Source organism: Mytilus californianus, unplaced genomic scaffold (assembly GCF_021869535.1).
Source record: "Mytilus californianus isolate M0D057914Y unplaced genomic scaffold, xbMytCali1.0.p SCAF_3, whole genome shotgun sequence".
NCBI lineage: Eukaryota > Metazoa > Mollusca > Bivalvia > Mytilida > Mytilidae > Mytilus > Mytilus californianus.
Window position 1 is genome coordinate 38407556 of NW_026262679.1, and position 20008 is coordinate 38427563.

The following is a 20008-nucleotide window of genomic DNA, read 5'->3' on the forward strand; positions in this document are numbered from 1 at the left end:
CGCCAATGAGGATAGGTTTAACAAAACCTATGATAGGCGGAAGTTTACAATGGCGTCTGCATTCAAAAAGTCAGTTACAAAATGTAACTTTTCCGTGTTTTAATGTTAAACAACAGTTGAAAGGTTTGTTGTGATGTAAAACAAGAATGACCAGATTAATGAATAGCATACCACAAATTTATAATGATAAGGAGGTATGCATGTTTGCCAATGAGACAACTATTCACCAGAATCCAATAGACTACGGTGCTGGCCGGTATTTTCGTTTGTCCAGTTAGTCCGTTCTTTGAACGTTATGTTCATGGAATGGACAGGCTTACTGATCGAACGAAAAAACGAGCTTGAGGGTAATCCCTTTGTGAAGAACAAACTTTAAAAATTAGTTTGAAAAGGCTTGATTTTCATATGATGAAGACATAATCTTTCAATCAGCTTAATTGAGGTCTAGAGCTGGCATGTCAGTAACTGCTAGTAGTCCTTTGTTAATTTATGTATCATTGTCATTTTGCTTAGTTTCATTTTGTTACCTGTTCTTACATAGGACTCAGACTTCTTTTAAACTGAGTTTTACTGTGCGTATTGCTGTGTATTTCTTTATTCTACATTGGCTAGAGGTATAGGGGGAGGGTTGAGATCTCACAAAACATGTTTAACCCTGCCATATTTTTGTGCATGTCCCAAGTCAGGAGCCTCTGGCCTTTATTAGTCTTGTATGTTTTTTAATTTTAGTTCATTTATATGTTTTGGAGTTTAGTATGACGTCCATTTTCACTGAACTAGTACACATTTTTATTTAGTGGCCAGCTGAGGCCCGCCTCTGGGTGCAGGATTTTCTTGCTGCGTTGAAGACCCATTGTTGGCTTTCAGCTTTTTTCTGCTCTTTGGTCGGGTTGTTGTCTTTTTGACATATTCCTCATTTCCATTCTCAATCTTATTGACTAACCAGATACGCCTTATGGCAATTTAGTCCAATCTGGAGAAAACAGTTACTTAGACGTCTTCCTGTTTGGGTTAAGTTATTATTATTATTATTAATTGCAAATATTATATTTATGCATTTTAATGTTTTCCTTGGGGAACACTAATCATGCTAATGATATAATTTAAAATAAGAAATTAAAACACCATTTTAAAAATAAAATAAAAAAGAAGCATACATTGTAGATGCTCTTTTTGGATAATAACATTTAAAAGTATTCAGGATCTAAAATTATTTTGCCAAATTATTATCGAGCCTGAAACTTTTGTCGCAGAAAGCTCGACATAGGGATAGTGATCCGGCGGCGGTGTTAACTAACTTCTTAAAAGCTTGATATTTCAGAAGGTAGAAGACCTGGATGCTTCATACTTTTTATATAGATGCCTTATGATATGAAGTGTCCGTCTGTCATATGTCAATTGTCCTTGACCTCATTTTCATGGTTCAGTGACTGCTTGAAAAAAAAGTTAAGATTTTTTGTAATGTTAATTTCTCTCTTATTATGAGTAATAGGATAACTACATTTGGTATGTGCGTATTTGCAAGGTCCTCATGCCTGTCAGACAGTTTTCACTTGACCTTGACCTCATTCCATGTATCAGTGAACAAGGTTAAGTTTCGTGGTCAAGTCCATATCTCAGATACTATAAGCAATAGGTCTACTATATTTGGTGTATGGAATGATTGTAAGGTGTACATGTCCAACTGGCTGGTGTCATCTGACCTTGACCTCATTTTCATGGTTCAGTGGTCATGGTTTAGTTTTTGTGTTTTGGTCTGTTTTTCTAATACTGTATGCAATAGGTCAACTATATTTGGTGTATGGAAATAATTTACGATGTACATGTCAGTTTGGCAGGTTTTATTTGACCTTGACCTCATTTTCATGGTTCATTGCTCAATGTTAAGTTTTTGTGTTTTGGTCTGTTTTTCTTATACTGTATGCAAAAGGTCAACTATATTTGGTGTATGGAAATATTTTACGATGTACATGTCAGTCTGGCAGATCTTATTTGACCTTGAACTCATTTTCATGGTTCATTACTTATGTTAAGTTTTTGTGTTTTGGTCTGTTTTTCTTAAACTTTAAGCAATAGGTCAACTATATTTGGTGTATGAAATGATTGTAAGGTGTATATGTCTGTCTGGCAGGTATCATCTGACCTTCACCTCATTTTCATGGTTGATTGGTCAATGTTCAGTTTTCCTGGTTAACTTTGTTTCTTAGATACTATAAGCAATAAGTCAACTACATTTGATGCATGGAGTGATTTTAAGTTGTGCATGTCTGTCTGGCAGGGTTCATCTGACCTTGACTTCATTTTCGTGGTTCATTGGTCAGTATAGAATTTCCATAGTTTGGTCTGTTTCTTTTATACTATAAGCAATACTAGTAGGTCATCTATATTCTGTGTATGGAATGATTGTATTAAAAGTGTACATGTATTTCTGGCTTGGTTTATCTGACCTTGACCTCATTTTCTTGGATCATAAATGTTAATGTGATACTTGTAGTAAAACTTTATATGTTGTACTATCAACATAAAATCAATGGTCAGTATAGTAGGCGAGCCATTTCAGCGTGTGCACTCTTGTTAAAATAGTAACTAATCTGCAAATTTATTTCTGATAGTAATCCTCATCCTGTTTCAGCCACAGTTGTTTCAGGAATACTACCAGTTTGGCCATACTTGGTAAAGTCATTTTGGCCATGTATTGTTATAAATATTATAATTTTGGGAGAGAAATATATTAATGTCTAGAAACAGACATGAACAAATTGAAAATACATAAATCATAATTATGCAATTATATTTACAATTAAGGATTCTATACTTTACCATAATCATGATAATGATTAAGATATTTGTCTGCATTTGATACTAAAATTTTCAATCTTAAAAATTGATCTATCTCTAGTGGACAAATGTTGAATTACAATCATTCATGTTGTCAGTAGGCAGGTAGGGTATTATTGTAGAATTTGTATTTATAGATTTCAGCTTTATGTTATCTGTTGCCTATGCATGGCCCTTTTCCATTGTTCATAATTTGCATTTGTATGGTTTATAAATTATAACTGATACATTAAGTTAATATATATTTCAGTTAAATGGAAACTTGTGAAACATCATCAGAGATAAAGGAACAATGTGAAGGTAAATTGTGCTGTGTTTTGTGTGCTAAAAATGAAGAACAGATAATAAATGAAGAAAAGATATCACTTCATTGTCTCCCAGGGACTGATGATGACAGAAGAGAAGCTTGGTTAGGGAAGATTAAACAAGCAAAACCAGATGTTCTGATATCCGACCATACAAGACTATGCAACTTACATTTTGAAGACAATATTTGTGGAAGTGATTCAGTACCCACTAAACTTTGTGTAGATTCAATTGAACAAAAAGACAATTCAAAGGATGAAAAGGTTGATGAAAATTTAAATACTACAGAGGTAAATTCTGGACATTTATTATTAGCTCACCTTGCCCTTTTAAACATAACTTCTTCTTACCTTGGAAAGGAAAAAATGCAATAGATAAACAATATAAACATGCTTTCATTTGAAGTTAAGCCAGGCGTAGAAATAGTTTACATGAGATTTCTTATCAGTATTTCTGTTTAACTAGATAATCTGTTGCATTGAACATGTTGAATTTTTATAACCAATTAATAATTTATTAAGTGTGTCCAAATAAACATTAAATATGATGTCTTTTTTTTAAAAAAAGATAAACAGTATGAATCTTAACATATGAATTAAATAATGTAATAGTTGTTAATGTAAAAATTTCAGAGCAATCTCAACAACGAAGACACAGAACAACCATCTTGTAGTACAATCCTCAACAACAGCCAGTCTGAGGAAAAACCAGAACCCAAATTATCTTTGAAAGAACAGGTGGTTAAAACAGTATTTAAATATTTGTTTGACATAGTTAGATTTGCCTTTGAAAATTTGTTTCAGTAATATTGTTAAAGAACTATTTTTTATTCTTATAGTATTGGTGCAATGCTAACTAGGTAGTCAAAATATTTACTAGTAATAAGGCATTGAGTAATCTGAGTTATTCAGGCTATGGCAGGTAAACAAATTCTAGTAAGTTAATACATGTCAAACAAGAGGATACTCACAGGTATTATATATATATATAACACCAAATTTATTCTGTATCGAAAGTTATAATTAAAAAAATATATATATAATATCAAGGAGAAAAAATTGTGCCATCCTTTTCATTGCTTGCTACATCACAAAAAGGTATTCAAATGTGGTTATGATTATAATAAAATTATTTCCGTAAAATGTCAATGCCATTATTGAATTTCATGCAGTGAATTGCATTTTTACATGAAAGCTTTTCAATTTTAAGAGATCTATAGTGATCACTTGAGTTCAAGATGGCCTCTTCAATTTTGTCCTGCCTCGACAAAGTTGAGAAAGCAAGACTTAGGCGTGCTGTTATAATGGCAGATGGATTGCAACAACATATTACTTTGTGATTAGGTCATTTTAAGATGAAACATTTATGGTAAACCAATGATATCTTGTATGAAGTTGAATTAGCATTTACACATCTCATTTCCATGGATATTTTTTTGAATCTATAAACTGAGACATTACAAAAATTGTTGCAAGAAATTAATATCATAATTTAAATCTTTATTGTTCAAATTTCGATTTTTAGCTAGCTCAAATTCCAGTATGTCCAAGTTTAAGTAAGGAACCAGTCAGTGTGAGATTGTGTGCTATAAATACTTATATCACATGTGCCTTGTGTGGTGGATACTTGTATGAAGCTTCAACCATTACAGAATGCATGCATACATGTAAGCTGAAAATATATATTTATCACTTATCTATTCAAATGTTGTATTTGCTTATACATTTTTATGCCCCCGCCTTAGTGGAGGGGCATTAAGTTTTACCCTTGTCCGTCTGTACGACAGATTTGAATTTTGGTGGCGTCACTTTTACCGTTCTAGAGTTATGCCCCTTTACGAATGGAAAAATTGCTGAATTTTTCATTTCCTTTCTCTAACTTTAGTGTGCCTCAACCAAATGTTATGAAACTTGTACACAATGCTTATTACCATAAAACACAGATCAATTTTGAATTTCTGTGGCGTCACTTACCGTTCTAGAGTTCTGCCACTTTACAAATCGAAAAAATTGCTGAAATTTTCGTTACGTTCTCTAACTTTAGTTTGCCTCAACCAAATGTTATGAAACTTATAAACAATGCTTATTACCACAAAACTCAGATCAAGTACACATTTGGGTAGCGTGACTTTTACAGTTCTTGAGTTATTTCTTTTTATAACGTTATATGCAAGCAGGGGCATCATCTGTGTCTCATGGACACATTCCCCATTTATTTAATTTATAATACATTGTAGGAACTATCCCTGAATCTTTCATTAGAATTTTAATCGGTTATAACATGTCACTTATACATTCAAATGATCTTTAAACTTTCTTTAACATAGATCTGATCATCAGTGAACATTTTCTTTAGTTCACCATTTTCTGAAAGATCAACTTTTTGATAAATTTTGTTTTTCTTTATTAGTTATTCTCTTTGAACTATTTGAACAATATGAAAAATAAGAAGACGTGGTATCATACTATGATTGTTAACGAGGCAACTATCAACCAGAGACCAAATAACATAGATGTAAGCAACTATATGTCATTTACGGCCTTTAACAATGAGCAAAGCCTATACTGTATAGTACGCTATGGACGACTTTCATATTCATGCAGTTTCCTGTACATTTCTGATGTCGCAATGCTTATGTTATTAAGTCATAATAAGAGTCGATTGTTCAATAACATCATTTAAGCCGATTGACCTTGTGTCAAACGGCGTAACTCGTTAAAAAAAGAACTTGAGATTGGTGTATGTAAGACCCTGAAATGACAAAATGTAAAACAATTCAAACAAGAACACCAAAGGCCTGATTGAAGCATATCAGTATTAATTAAGGCATTTTTGTCATGTTTATAGTAACCTGACGTAAGTATAGTCTTGCCCTAGAAAAAAGGGAATGGTTATTATGTTTTTAAATATTTTAGGAGAATCTTAGGAGTACATGTCTAATGTATCATAGCTAAATATATCTTTTTAGTTTGCAAAACATGCATTGTGAGACATATAGAAAAGTGCCTTAGTTGTCCAACATGTGATACTGAAATCCATCCTACAGATCCTATTGTAAATATCAGGTAGGTAAATCTTGGTTGCCTTTATTATCTTTCACATGAAACAGAATTCCATCCTACATGTCTTAATTTAAATATTAAGCAGGTAAAAGAAGGTAGCCTGAATTGTCCTACATGCGGTACAGAAATCCATCCTATAAACACTTTTGCAGACTTCCCAAAATCTAGCAAATGATAGTAGGACAAATTTCAATGATTCATCTGACCTTGAACCCAAAAAATTGACTGAAAATTTGGAGTGAACATCTGTTTTTACTAAAATATAGATAACTGTTTTACCCAGATACTGGTGTTGATTAAAACAGAATAGTTGTCAGATGTATATGTATCACTCAGGATATCTGCTCTTGAGAGTTAATCATACCAGATTGCATTGATCAAGTTTGCAGCTCTTTCTAGATAAACCTTTGCAAGGAAAGATTGATTTCCCTTAATGTTTATTCTGCATGTGAAATAGAAACTCGCATCATTTATTATATTGGGTATTGACAAAAATCCAATCTCCAGAATATTTATTAATAAAGGTTGATAAAATTATTCACTAGGAAAGATTAATGGTTCTAACAATACTTTTAACCCAAGTGATGTTCTGTATGGATACTTTGTTATCTGAGGCTTAGATGATCAAAGCAATCTTTAAGGATAGATTTCTAAATTATGTTTAATGTAGTTTGAAAGTAAATGGACATTCAGACTAAGACCTCATCCATCATTGAATCAAGATGTATGCTTCACATAATATATATGTCAAAAGGCTTAAGTGGCTTCAATTTCATGGTTCCATGATCAGTGGAAATCTTTTGTTAAAAAATCCATAAATTTTCTTTTTCTTTGTATGAAACTCTTTGATTTGACAATGTTAACTAATTTTCAGGCATGACAGTACAATACAGGATATAGTCTACAGGTTACTTCCTAATGTCGCTGAAGGTATGGTTATTAATCAAAGAACTGATGATTATTTTAGTTCAGTGTGTTTATACTCCGGCAGAGTGGCACGGACATTAAGGTTTTCCCTTGTCCGTCTGTAGGTATGCCCCATAATTGGTTTCCTTTCTCTAACTTTAGTTTGCCTCAACCAAATGTTCTGAAACTTATACATGATGCTTATTACAACCAAACACAGATAAAGTTCGAATTTAGGTGGCATCACTTTCACCATTATTGAGATGTCCCTTTATAAATGGAAAATTTGGGGAATTTGCCGTTTCCGTTGTCTAACTTTCCTTTTCCTCAACCAAATGTTATGAAACTTATACACAATGCTTATTACCACCAAACACAGATCAAGTTCAAATTTGGGTGGCATAACTTACAATGTTCTTGAGTTACCCCATTACTGTTTGTTTAAGAAATAATTCTTTCATATCATGCTCTATGCTCATTTGAACATGGGTAGGCATTATATTTGTCAATATCTTTATACTGAGCGTTAGCCTACCCATGTTAAAATTAGCATAGAGCATGGCATTATAGAATTATTTCGATTCTAATAGGAAAATTTAGAACTTTTGTACTTCGAAGCAGACCTATAATACGGGTTCAAAAGGCATTCATTTTGATTTGATGAAGCCAAAACATTATAGAAAATCAACCGTTTCACAATAAAAAAAATGAACAGATACATGTAAACTTACTTTTAGTATGATTTTATTTAATTTCCTAGCGAGCAACACCGAAACAAATGTTCATTTTGATTTCTGGCGTTATTCAAACCACAGTTGACGTTGCAGTTTCAATTGTGACGTCAATAACGTGCAGCCCATGTTTTATTGGAATTAGAACATGGCTTTGCTTCCAAAGCGAAAGAAGAACGTCATATTAGAATATTGAACAAAAAGAGCACTCAAACACCCAAGCAATCTCTAATGACAACATACATAAACAAATGTCATTAAGTTTCAAAGAAAACAAAACGTCAATAGGTATGAATTAGTACATCAATAACTATAAATTATTTTTGTATTTTTGGTCAATATTGAAAGTCATCTATGAACTAATGCCATATACCCTTACTCACATTAAACTGATGTTATTGCCTACTTAGTTTTACTTTTTTTTCAGAGGAACAAAAAAGAGAAAAAGAATACTATGAAGAACATGAAAGAAAAACAGGAGGTATTATTTATATGCCAGAAATATATGAAAAATATTTGAAGATTTCAGTGTCGAGCTGAAATGACAAAGCCGCTATGCAAGAATGCAAAAAGATATGGATAATTAATGGATTTGCTTAATATTGAAAGAGTTTTTTAAATGTGTATACAATGCCAGCCTTTTCTGATGCTTTCTGACGTCTATATACTGTAAATTCAGAAATTATTGCGAGGTTTTTATCAATGCGAATAATGCAACTGGGTGAGTATCACTATAATAAGACCTCACATTTGGTATCTGACACATATATCTGTATCAGATTTTCCTGAAATCGCAATAATTAATTTTGCATTTACGCCCATTCTTCAACAATCACAATAATAAATGCACACAATAATTTCTGAATTTACAGTAAATTATTCACTAAAGAATTTAGCCGTTCACTTGTTACCAATCTTGGGCAGCTTATTCAAGTATGAATGAAAGGAAATAAGGGCTATTCATCAATGAGACAGAAACTCAATGGCAAAAATGAACCAAAAGTTATCTATTAAAATTACATCTTGTTTTAAGATTTTATTTCTTAGATTTTTCCATAATATGATTTTATGATATAACATACTACAGATTCTATATGAGAAATTTATATTTGATAACTGAAAATGGTGTACATTTAGAAATTCATAGTTTTTATATGGAAAACCTCTCCAAATAATGCTATAAATGGACATTTTAGAAAGGAAGTTTGCCTGATGGTTTCGGGTAAAAAATGGCTGACCCCATATACTTTAACCATTTTTCAGTGTCTGAGGAAATATTTGGAAAATATCCCAGTATCTTGGTAAGGATAAATGAATTACTTTATATGTATAACTACATTAAAAATTGCCATATTGAAAAAAGTATTTGAAAGTGTGTGAAACCATTATTATATTTTCAGATCTACTGCTGAATAATGTTTATTTCAGAATGGCAGTCTTACTAATGACATTTTATACTTTATGTTTTAAAACTTTTTATGATTTTCAGAGAAAATATTACCAAAATTGACACTGCCTCCACCACCACCCACTACTCCCCCAGCTCATGGTCATGACCCCTTCTCATTCCCAGTACAAAGAAAAAAGAAAACACATTCTAGAGGGAATAGCAGACAGATAAGACGAGAGATTAAAAAATATTTTAATACAAATTTTGTATCATTACAGCTAGAGTATGAAGGGTAAGGAAAACTGTTCACTTCTATTTCCAAGTATTTCTTATTATGATTCAATAAACAAAGATGATGGAATTAAAACAAAAAAATAACAGCACCAATTGGAAATGAACTTTTCTTAAGTCACTAAAATGAATAGTTACAAATTGCATGCATATTGATAAGTGTTGTAGTATTAAAAGAGAACCAAAGAACTTTTGCTTACCAATTATTCAGTTTTGCTGGATGGATAACTATATTTCAGCCATCATCTCTGCCTATATTTTGTGAGTACACACAACATAGTGCAGTAAGGTGAACATTTTTAAAATCCTATCCATGCCCTTTTTCAAGCAATTTATTAATACATGTAATATAAATTTAGAAATTCAATTAAAAAACTGATGTTTGTTTATTAACATAGCTATCAAGAAACCATTACATAGAAAATAAACAAGTCGCAGAATTAGTGCATTATGTAATGAATCTCTCTGTTATACCTACAAATATGAACAAAGGGAGATAACTCAATTCAAAATATTGCCTAAAAATGGTCTGGTGTTTGCCTCAAGTGTAGTAGGTCATGGGTTAGAACACTTGCTGCACATCATAATCTGTAGTTTTCACAAGCACTTTTATTATAATCATCAATGCCTAGCCTTCAAATTTTTCTTGAACAATTGTTTAAATTCAAGATGTGCACCTAACTTTGTGAACTCATTTGGTGAATATTTGCCAATTTTCCAGATGGTGAAATTTAAATTAAACTATGCATGATTGATTGATTGAGGGTTCCCATTTTATTTATTAATCAACATGTACTTCAGCTGGTAACTAAAAGCCTTAAAACTGTAATGCAGGTTTGCATAAACATTGAAGATATGAACCTCATATTCAGTATAAATTAAGAGAATTTTAGGCAGATTTTCCAGAAAGTGAATTTTCTTTTAGCAATGTTCTCAATTTTTTGTAATCAACTCCTCCTACAGTTTTCAACAAAGAGCCTTCAAAATTTCTACATTGTTTGGTTTAAACATTGAGGATATGTGCATCAGTTTGTGTACAAATTTGAGAATGTTTGGCTGTTATAGCTACTGGTTCATATCTTCTGTATAATTGTGGTTTTCTGTAGATTTTTTTTATTTGTTGAAATAAGTAGATATCCAATTTCTTTGTTACTGTTGAAATGATTGCTCCCTAAAATAATTATATTAACATTTATATTGCCTTTCAAATTATAAACAACAAATATTTCAAGTTACAATCAGCCATTTTTTACATATTTAACTATCTTACTTTCAGAGATGGTAATATGGAAGACTGTCCAGTAAGTGTATATTTCATTAAACATTTTAAATGAACATTGTAAATATAAAAAAAGGAACTGTGGTATAATAGCCAAAGCGACAACTATTCACCAAAAACCAATTAAAAAGCATGTTAACAATTGCAGGTCACCATATGATCTTTGACAATGAGAAAAACCTATACAGTGAGGTAAAAAAGACTTAGACTAGTGTAAAGATAATTAATGTGAAACAGTTCAAAAGAAACATTTAATAGCCTGATCTAAGCTAATAACATTAAAAAAACAAAAAATAAGGAAAAAACACCACCCACACAACAACTACTAGACTAAAGACTACAGGGAGGAGGCATATAAAGAATATGGAGGGATTACAGATTTTTTTGAGTGCTGAACCCTCTCCTAACCTGAGACAGTGGTAACAGCTTAACATTAGAACAAAATGTAAAAAGCAGTTGAGTAGTCTGGTTTCTAGATATCTAATACATTCTCAGTACTGATAATTTTTGTTTTTACTGGAAGCAGTAGATGTAAAATGTATTTTATCTAAATGGAATTGTATCCTTCAACCTTTTTTTATAATCCAAATGGTTAATGAGGTCTCCAATAGCAAAACGTGAACTCGTCAAAATATGTAAATGGTAGAAAGCATCTCTTATCTACAACTCAACCTGAATCACTGATTGAATTTAAGTGGAACTTTGACAAAATCTTTCTTACCCAATGCCATTATCTTCTATTATAGATTTGATCTGGATGATTTTAGAGGATTTCTCATAACAAAACATGGAATTTTGCTTTATCTATACTAATGTGGGTTTAGTTTACTCTTTAGTTAGCTTTAAACGCTGAATTTATATATGGAATGATATTTTATAAATTCAATTTATATAAATTTGTCATTGTTTGGATTTAAAAAAAAATATATAGTCACAAAAGTATGAAAAAATGGTAAACTCTATAATAAATTATCTTTCTTTTTTGTAGCTTTTACAGGTAGAATTAGATAAAAAGTTCTTACGAGTGACATGTAAAGCCACAGTTGGAAATATTGCTACATTCATTAGAAGAAAGCTACAATTAGAAAAATTTTATCATGTAAGTTAATGAGATAGAAATAATGGTTTTACATTTTGGACAATGAAATGCCTTAGTTTCCTGGTAAAATCAATTGGATTTCTTGTTTTTTGGCACATTTTTTCCAATCAAGTTTTCAAAACAGCATATTTGACTGAAAAATGATAAGGACTGTTCCAGAATTAAATCCATTGGGGGCATGCAACCATCCATTTTTATACGCCCGTTTACGGGACGTATTATGGTATACCTCTGTCCGTCCGTCCGTCTGTCCGTCCGTCGTCAACATGTCGGACATTAACTCATAAACGCTTTAACAAATTTGCATAAAACTTTGGTGAATTGTTTATATCTATTGACGTGAGCTCCCTTTCGTTTTTTATAAATTTTGAATTTTACGTTTCTGAGTTATGGGGTTTTATTCATTAAAAAAAGGGGGATTTTCCAGTTTTCGGACAATAACTCAAGAATGCTTTCACCAACTTGCAAGAAATTGTGGTGAATTGTTTATATCTATTGACATGAGCTCCCTTTTGATTTTTATAAATTTTAGATTTTACGTTTCCGAGTTACAGGGTTTTATTCATAAAAAAGGGGGATTTTCCAGTTTTCTGACAAAAACTCAAAAATGCTTTCAGCAGTTCTTATGAAACTATGGTGAATTGTTTATATCTATTTAAGTAAGCTCCCTTTAGAATTTTATAAATTTTACATTTTACATTTCTGAGTTATGGGGTTTTATTCATTAAAAAAGGGGGGATTTTCCAGTTTTCGGACAATAACTCAAAAATGCTGTCAGCAATTCTCATGAAACTTTGGTGAATTGTTTATATCTATTGATGTAAGCTCCCTTTTGATTTTCATAAATTTCTAATATGACATTGAGAATTAATTGAACTTTATTTGTTTATAGTCTGACAACAGATTTACTAAGTATTGCGCAACAGCACAGTGTATTGCACAACAGCAAGAAATCTTTAATTGAATATAAATTCAATTCATATAAACAATTTCAAGTTCTTTGACTACATTTATTCAGAAACCTGTAATATGTCAAATATTTAATTACAATCCAAATTCAGACCTGTATCAAGCTTGAATATTGTGTCCATTTTTGCCCCAACTGTTCAGGGTTGGACCTCTGCGGGCGTATCCAGCTGCGCTCAGCGAAGCAGTTTATTAATAAATTTTGGTACCTACCATGGTGTAATTTGTAATTGATTGTGAACCTTTATAATGGGGGAGGCTACCAGATATGACAATGTAGGATCATTTAATTTCATATTTTAAAACAGTAAAGCATGTTTAAGAAACACAAAATAAAAACATTAAGTGTAAAGTATCTGACAATTTAAATGGACAAATTATGTCAGTACGTGTTTATGTTTGCTGTGATGAGATAATTTTTGTGAGTTTGAAACTGATAAAATTTCTATAATGACTGCAGCTTAATTATAAATGTTAGCCTTTGGTTAGTAGTTTTTCACATGCGAATCAAGTTAAATGATATATAATATTTTTTGAATGGTTTCTTGATGCTATATTACAGATTGATTTATACCATCCAACGCCTACAGCCTTTCATTTAGTACCTGCTAATAACTCTTTAGAGAAAGTTCGAGAACAATATTATGAAGGAGAGGTGAGAGAATACATAGGATTTTTTTTTTAAAACATACAGTAGTGGTTCTTCATGTTTTTGTCCAGCATTGTAGAAACATATTTAACTTTTCAATCTCTCATCAGTCTGGTATTGATAGGAACACCAAATATTATATGATATTGATAGTTAATCAGGAACCATTGATGATAAGTCATTCTTACAGGCAGAAGAAAGGATGCAACAGACAACACTGCAGTGTATATTTTGCAGTCAATCCCTACATACAGACCCCAATTCTACCTTTCAGCATTACATGAAAGGATATAAATAGATATTCATTGATAAGTTGGTACTTGATATAAGATACAATATTTTCAGATCAATATAATTTTTGTTCCCCGTGCAATGCATTGCAGGGGACATAGAAATACCAGGTGTCTGTCCCTCTGTCTGTCCGTCTATCAGTCCGTTTGTCCGTCCGTCTGTCAGTCCGGTCTTGTTAGCACTCTCACATGTTCAATTCTTGCCAGATTTAGGATTAGAACAGCCATGTCTCTGACAATTTTGAAAATCAGTGCCAATCAATTAATTTCAAACAAGAAATGCCCCTTTGAAGTATACATTATATGGAAAATTGCATTGTAAGCGCTCTCATGTGTACTATTCTTGCCAGATTTTTATGAAACTTATATCATAGGTTTTATATCGGCAATGTCTCGGACAAGTTCGAAAATCAGTGTTGATCAATTATGTTTTAAAAGAGTTATGTCCCTTGGTTATATTAAGTATATTGGAAATTGCATTGCATTTTCTCTCAAGCCTTCACAGTGTTCCAGCTTAAATCTCAGGGCAGAAGGGTGCTAGTTGTCTGAAAGGGCGTTATAACTCAGATTTTAAGGACACTGTTGGACAGTGTATAAATTACCTTGAATATTGCTAGGCTCATGCAGCTGGAGAACATAAGTTGTATTTAAACCATATTCAGAAATTATGTGTTAATGTGTTCTTGATGTTGGTTCCAGTAAGAATTTTTTTTTATCAAATTATCATACCATGAAGCAAAGCATATCATTTCGATGTTAATCTAAACAAACTTGTACATTTGGTAAGGAAAAAATAATCATCAGAAATTTCAATGTTTTATAACTTATACCAGTCTATAAAAATAAACAAGTAGTTTTGAAACATGGAGTTATACATGCAAAATTGATTGTTTAATGTAATTAACTTATCTACATTTAAATTACTTGTTCAAACATATAGTATATATGTTATTGAGAGTTATTTATGATCATTTGAATTGTTACATAAAAGTATTTTTAAGTGCACACCAAAGTGCTCCTCAGTAAGGAGTTTTATAAATATAACAGGCGAGACTGTAGATGATCATTTTACATTGATGCAATAATATATTGCAGAAGGTATAAACAGTTACTTTCTTCTCCATCATTGTTAAAAATAAATTTGTTGAGTGCTCCTATGTCAGGAGGATTATAAAATACAAGAGGTAAAACAGGAAGTAAATCTTGTTATGTTCAAAGTACAAATTTCTTTGATTCTTCTTTAAATTTCATACTCATAGTTGTGAAACAAAACCAATTAAGTCAAAACTGTATGTATGCCTTTAAAATTGTTTAAGATTTTATTTTTTATGTTATGCCTACTGAAATAAATTTTTTCAAGTGTACATGCTGTACATAAACATTACAAATGGATAACATGTGGACATTTCATTCTGTATCAAATATCTAGTATTTGTTCAATTATCTTAAATCCACTAATTAGCAGTAAACAATCATTAACAAAGGTGATAAAACTGAAGTTCATTTCTCTTAAGATATTTATAAAAAGTTTTAAAGAACAAAAAAAAATTTTTTTTTAGTTACTGTAAATTCATTATTATTCGTTGGATTTCGTGGGTATAGGTGAACCACGAAATTAAATGTTCAACGAATGACAAATTTCCTATAGGCTCTTATGCAGACTTCGGCAAAACCACGAAATTAGATATCAACGAACATGAAAGTTTTTCTCAATCCATGAAAATTGGTGCCAACGAAAATAAATGAATCCTCAGTATTGCACTTTGATAGATAAAATATGTGCAACAGAGGGGCTGTTCTTTTATTGAATATGCTATTCATTTCCTTTCAAGTACTTCATATAAGGCACTAAATTCTCTTCAAATCATTGTAATTTGTTCCTTTTTAGCTCACCTTGCCAAAGGGCCATGTGAGCTTTTCTCATCACTTGGCGTCCGTCGTCCGTCATCCTGCGTCCGTCGTCCGTAAACTTTTACAAAAATCTTCTCCTCTGAAACTACTGGGCCAAATTTGACCAAACTTGGCCACAATCATCATTGGGGTATCTAGTTTAAAAAATGTGTCCGGTGACCCGGCCAACCAACCAAGATGGCCGCCATGGCTAAAAATAGAACATAGGGGTAAAATGTAGATTTTGGCTTATATCTCTGAAACCAAAGCATTTAGAGCAAATTGTTTATCAGGTCAAGATCTATCTGCCCTGAAATTTTCAGATGAATCTGACGACCCGTTGTTGGGTTGCTGACCCTGATTGGTAATTTTAAGGAAATATTGCCGTTTTTGATTATTATCTTGAATATTATTATGGATAGAGATAAACTTATTGCCCTTTATAGTCAATTTTTAACCATTTTTCATAAATTTTTGTAATTTTTTACAAAAATCTTCTCCTCTGAAACTACTAAGACAAATTTAACCAAACTTGTCCACAGTCATCATTAGGGTTTCTAGTTTAAAAAATGTGTCCGATGACCCCGCCCGTGAACCAAGATGGCAGACATGGCTAAAAAATAGTACATAGGGTAAAATGCAGTTTTTGGCTCATATCTCTGAAACCAAAGCATTTAGAGCAAATATGACAGCGATAAAATTGTTCATTAGGTCAAGATCTATCTGCCCTGAAATTTTCAGACCAATCAGGCAACACGTTGTTGGGTTGCTGCCCCTGAATTGGTAATTTTAAGAAAATTTTGCAGCTTTTGGTTATTATCTTGAATATTATTATAGATAGAGATAAACTGTAAACAGCAATAATGTACAGCAAAGTAAGATCTACAAATAAGTCAACATGACCAAAATTGTCAATTGACCCCTTAAGGAGTAATTGCCCTTTGTAGTCAATTTTTTACAATTTTCATAAATTTTGTAAATTTTTGTAAATTTTTACAAAATATTTTCCACTGTAACTACTGGGCCAAGTTCATTATAGATAGAGATAATTGTAAGCAGCAAGAATGTTCAGTAAAGTAAGATCTACCAAAACACTATTTTGTCATGAATCCATCTGTGTCCTTTGTTTAATATGCACATAGACCAAGGTGATCGACACAGGTAGTTCTTTAGATTGAATGTTTGGACTGTTTGAAATGCTCGAATAATGTCTATGTACTCAAGTTAGTTGTTTTGAGCAGAACTAAGTAAACTGAAATAGTATTTATGTAAATTCTACTTATTTTTCTTATAAACTGGTATCTAATTTACAAGTTCAAGAGTGGAAAAAACTTAAATTTATACATATTTCAACTGCTCATATGTATGCTAATTTTAAACCAGCTATCTATAAACTGATATCGTTGCTGAAATCAATGTTGTTATTGAAATTCTATAAAAAATTATCTTTCAAGTAACCTGAATTTCTAGGTTTTATCAAGACTTAGACGTACTGTTTCAGGTGTTGGCGTAAGCATTGGTTTCGGTGGCATCAACAATTGTAGAACTTGACATCTCAGTTTATTATTTACAGCTTTCCATTAAAAATAAACAAAAAAACATTCATTAAAATTAGTATACATCTGATGAGTGCAAGAATATATATATCTATAAGGTCGAAGCATTTCTGCTCTAAACAGTTTAAATCATCTCTTTACTCTTAAATAATTGATTTCAAAAGTTATTCTGATATTTTTTATTCGCAGGATGTTATAATGGAATTGAGATACAGAATTACTGAGGATTTGTGACACCAATTAGATTATATGTCAACAGCAAACAGTAATGAACTAAAAACCTGTAGATCTTAAATATACAAACAATTCAACGATATATAAAAGGGCAGCAAAGATTTTGTGGTAATGGAATTGATGATTGACATTATTAAACAGTATGAAAGGGATGTTATTGAGGAGTTTTTGCATATTGATATTGAGACATTGATGCCAGTGTTTATTAAATGTGTCTGTATGCCTTGTTTGAATTTGATTAGTATGATTAGGGTGTATGGTGAAAATAATTTTGTATTCCTGTATTGTTAGAGAGCTTTACATTTATTTTATATATCTTAAAGTTGTATCAATCTTAATTTATGGGGACTAATTATTTACACTCGTTAAAAGAAAAAGATTGAGATCAAGCCAAGGATTAGCTGATAATATTTGAGACTTTGGAACTCTAGGAACAATAATTTAATGAGCTCATTAGACATTGAATTCAATAATTTTCCTCATTTTACACTTACTCTAGTAAATAGTTCCATTTGAGTGTAATCTTTTAAATGAATGTGGGAGGGTAGGAAGGGACGATCTTTGTTAATTTGCATACATCAAATGGACATACAACCATACATGTACTAGGACTGATGTTCAAAAATCAAATCCCCTCTAACTTCCACATTTTCCCATGAGTTATGCCCCTTGGAAATAGAATTTAAACGAAAAGTATCATTGTAAGCTATCTTATGCCTACTTTTCTTGTAGGATATTGATGAAAATTTACTGACTTTTTTAATATGCAAAAAGGTAATTGTTTTGTTTTTTTAACTCTAAATTGAACCTTTATAAATGTAGATGTGGTCCATGAAGTGCACCATTTATTGAAAAATTGTGGCAAGGACTCGTGGAAGACTTAATTTTTAGATTAATCTTAGGAAAGTGACATAGCTCTCAAACATTATCATATATATACCTGGGTAAAAACTATGCAAATTACTAGATGCTCAGCTATGAAATGTATTTGTCTTTATAAAAGTTGTGAGCTAAAATGTCTTATGTTCTGATTTTGTATATATTCATGTAAAATTGTTGATTTTATCAAAGGCAGTAAAATATTAAACCTATTCATATAACTTTGTAATTGTACTTCATGAAAACATTGTCCTTTGAATCTGAATATTTTTTTTTACATTATGTGTTATTTTCATAACTAATGTCACTGTTTTGCAATTATTTACATGTAATGGACAGACAATTTAAATTATTTCTGTCAATAGGTTAAAATTAAATTTTATACATACAAAAGATATAACACTTTATTATTTTCTAATTAATGTAACAGTTATGGCAACACATTTCCAACTAATGCAGCATCAGCATTTGTATTTTCTGTAATCATGCAAACCTTGTAGTTTTTCATCAAGTTATTAGTTGTTAAAGTTTTTTAAACATTGCCGTTTATTTTATTTATTTCTGGGTGCCTGTGCATGCTTTTAGTTATGTAAAGAAATTGATATCCTTTGGTCATGTTCTAATTTTATTGTTATAAAAGATTTATATTAGCTCACTGACCCTGCAACAGTTTTCCAAAATCAAACCTGAACCCACTATTTCATTTGAAATTAGTCTTCATTACTTTCTTGTAGTTTTAATTAAATTTATATCAAAAGAAGCCATCAACCAACCAATGTAGCCACCATTACTTTACATAGAACATAAGAGAAAAACTCTTTTTGATCACTTTACTTTTAAACATGTTGTTATTAATAAGTGATTTTTAATCGACTTTCTGGAACTCCATATGACTGTTACAACAAAACATAGTTTTAAAAAATAGTACATTAAAAAACATTTATGAAACTACTAAAACTGAATGAAACTAGACATGCGGTATGTTGTGAGCGTTTGTCCATTAGTCAATACTTTATGATGACATCTACATCTCTTCTTGCATACTATGCAAAGCATGTTTAAAATCCCACTTAAATTGTTGGTGTAGTACAAAGTAGGATAAAATTGTAACATATATCGGTAATACCTTTTGTGGGACATGAACATGTGATCAAGCAACAATCACTATGATGACCTGTAGATGTCTTAATAACTTACATTGTTGGGTTGCTGCTTCATTGACAATTATCTCACATTTTGTGTTGGTCATATAATAGGAAAGACCAATGTGAGCCACATCATCTTGTGTTGATGGTTTAGTCGTGTTATCAATATTAAAACATAGGAAATACAATTCATTGTACACTATGGAAACTTAAGTTGATTAAAAGTTTTAGCTTATTCATACCAAATTTTAAAAGTTGTTTCTATTAATGAAAAGAGGGAGAAGATATTACTTGGGTAATAAAAAACCATAAGTTTAAGGCATACAATACCTTGGTCAAAAAAAAAAGGACCAATAGACAAGCAATATTCCATACAACACTACACCCTAGACTTGAGCAACACAAACTCCACCAAAAACCATGGGAGAAATTGGTTGCTCCATTAGTGTAACCAGTTCTTGGTCAACTGGGGACATCTGCCAAGGTTAACATGAAAT

The 20008-nt window shown here is 31.4% G+C and overlaps 1 protein-coding gene across 1 annotated transcript; it reads left to right on the forward strand.

The window, feature by feature from the left end:
* The first annotated feature begins 27 nt into the window (after positions 1-27).
* LOC127734521 (polycomb group RING finger protein 6-like) lies at positions 28-18909 on the forward strand. Its single transcript, XM_052244437.1, has 12 exons — positions 28-123; positions 3089-3434; positions 3777-3881; positions 4669-4810; positions 6113-6209; positions 7081-7136; positions 8271-8324; positions 9333-9525; positions 10801-10825; positions 11792-11902; positions 13431-13523; positions 17443-18909. Exons 2-12 carry the CDS (start codon positions 3093-3095, stop codon positions 17485-17487), a joined length of 1263 nt encoding a protein of 420 aa, XP_052100397.1. The 5' UTR covers positions 28-123; positions 3089-3092; the 3' UTR covers positions 17488-18909.
* Positions 18910-20008: the final 1099 nt, after the last annotated feature.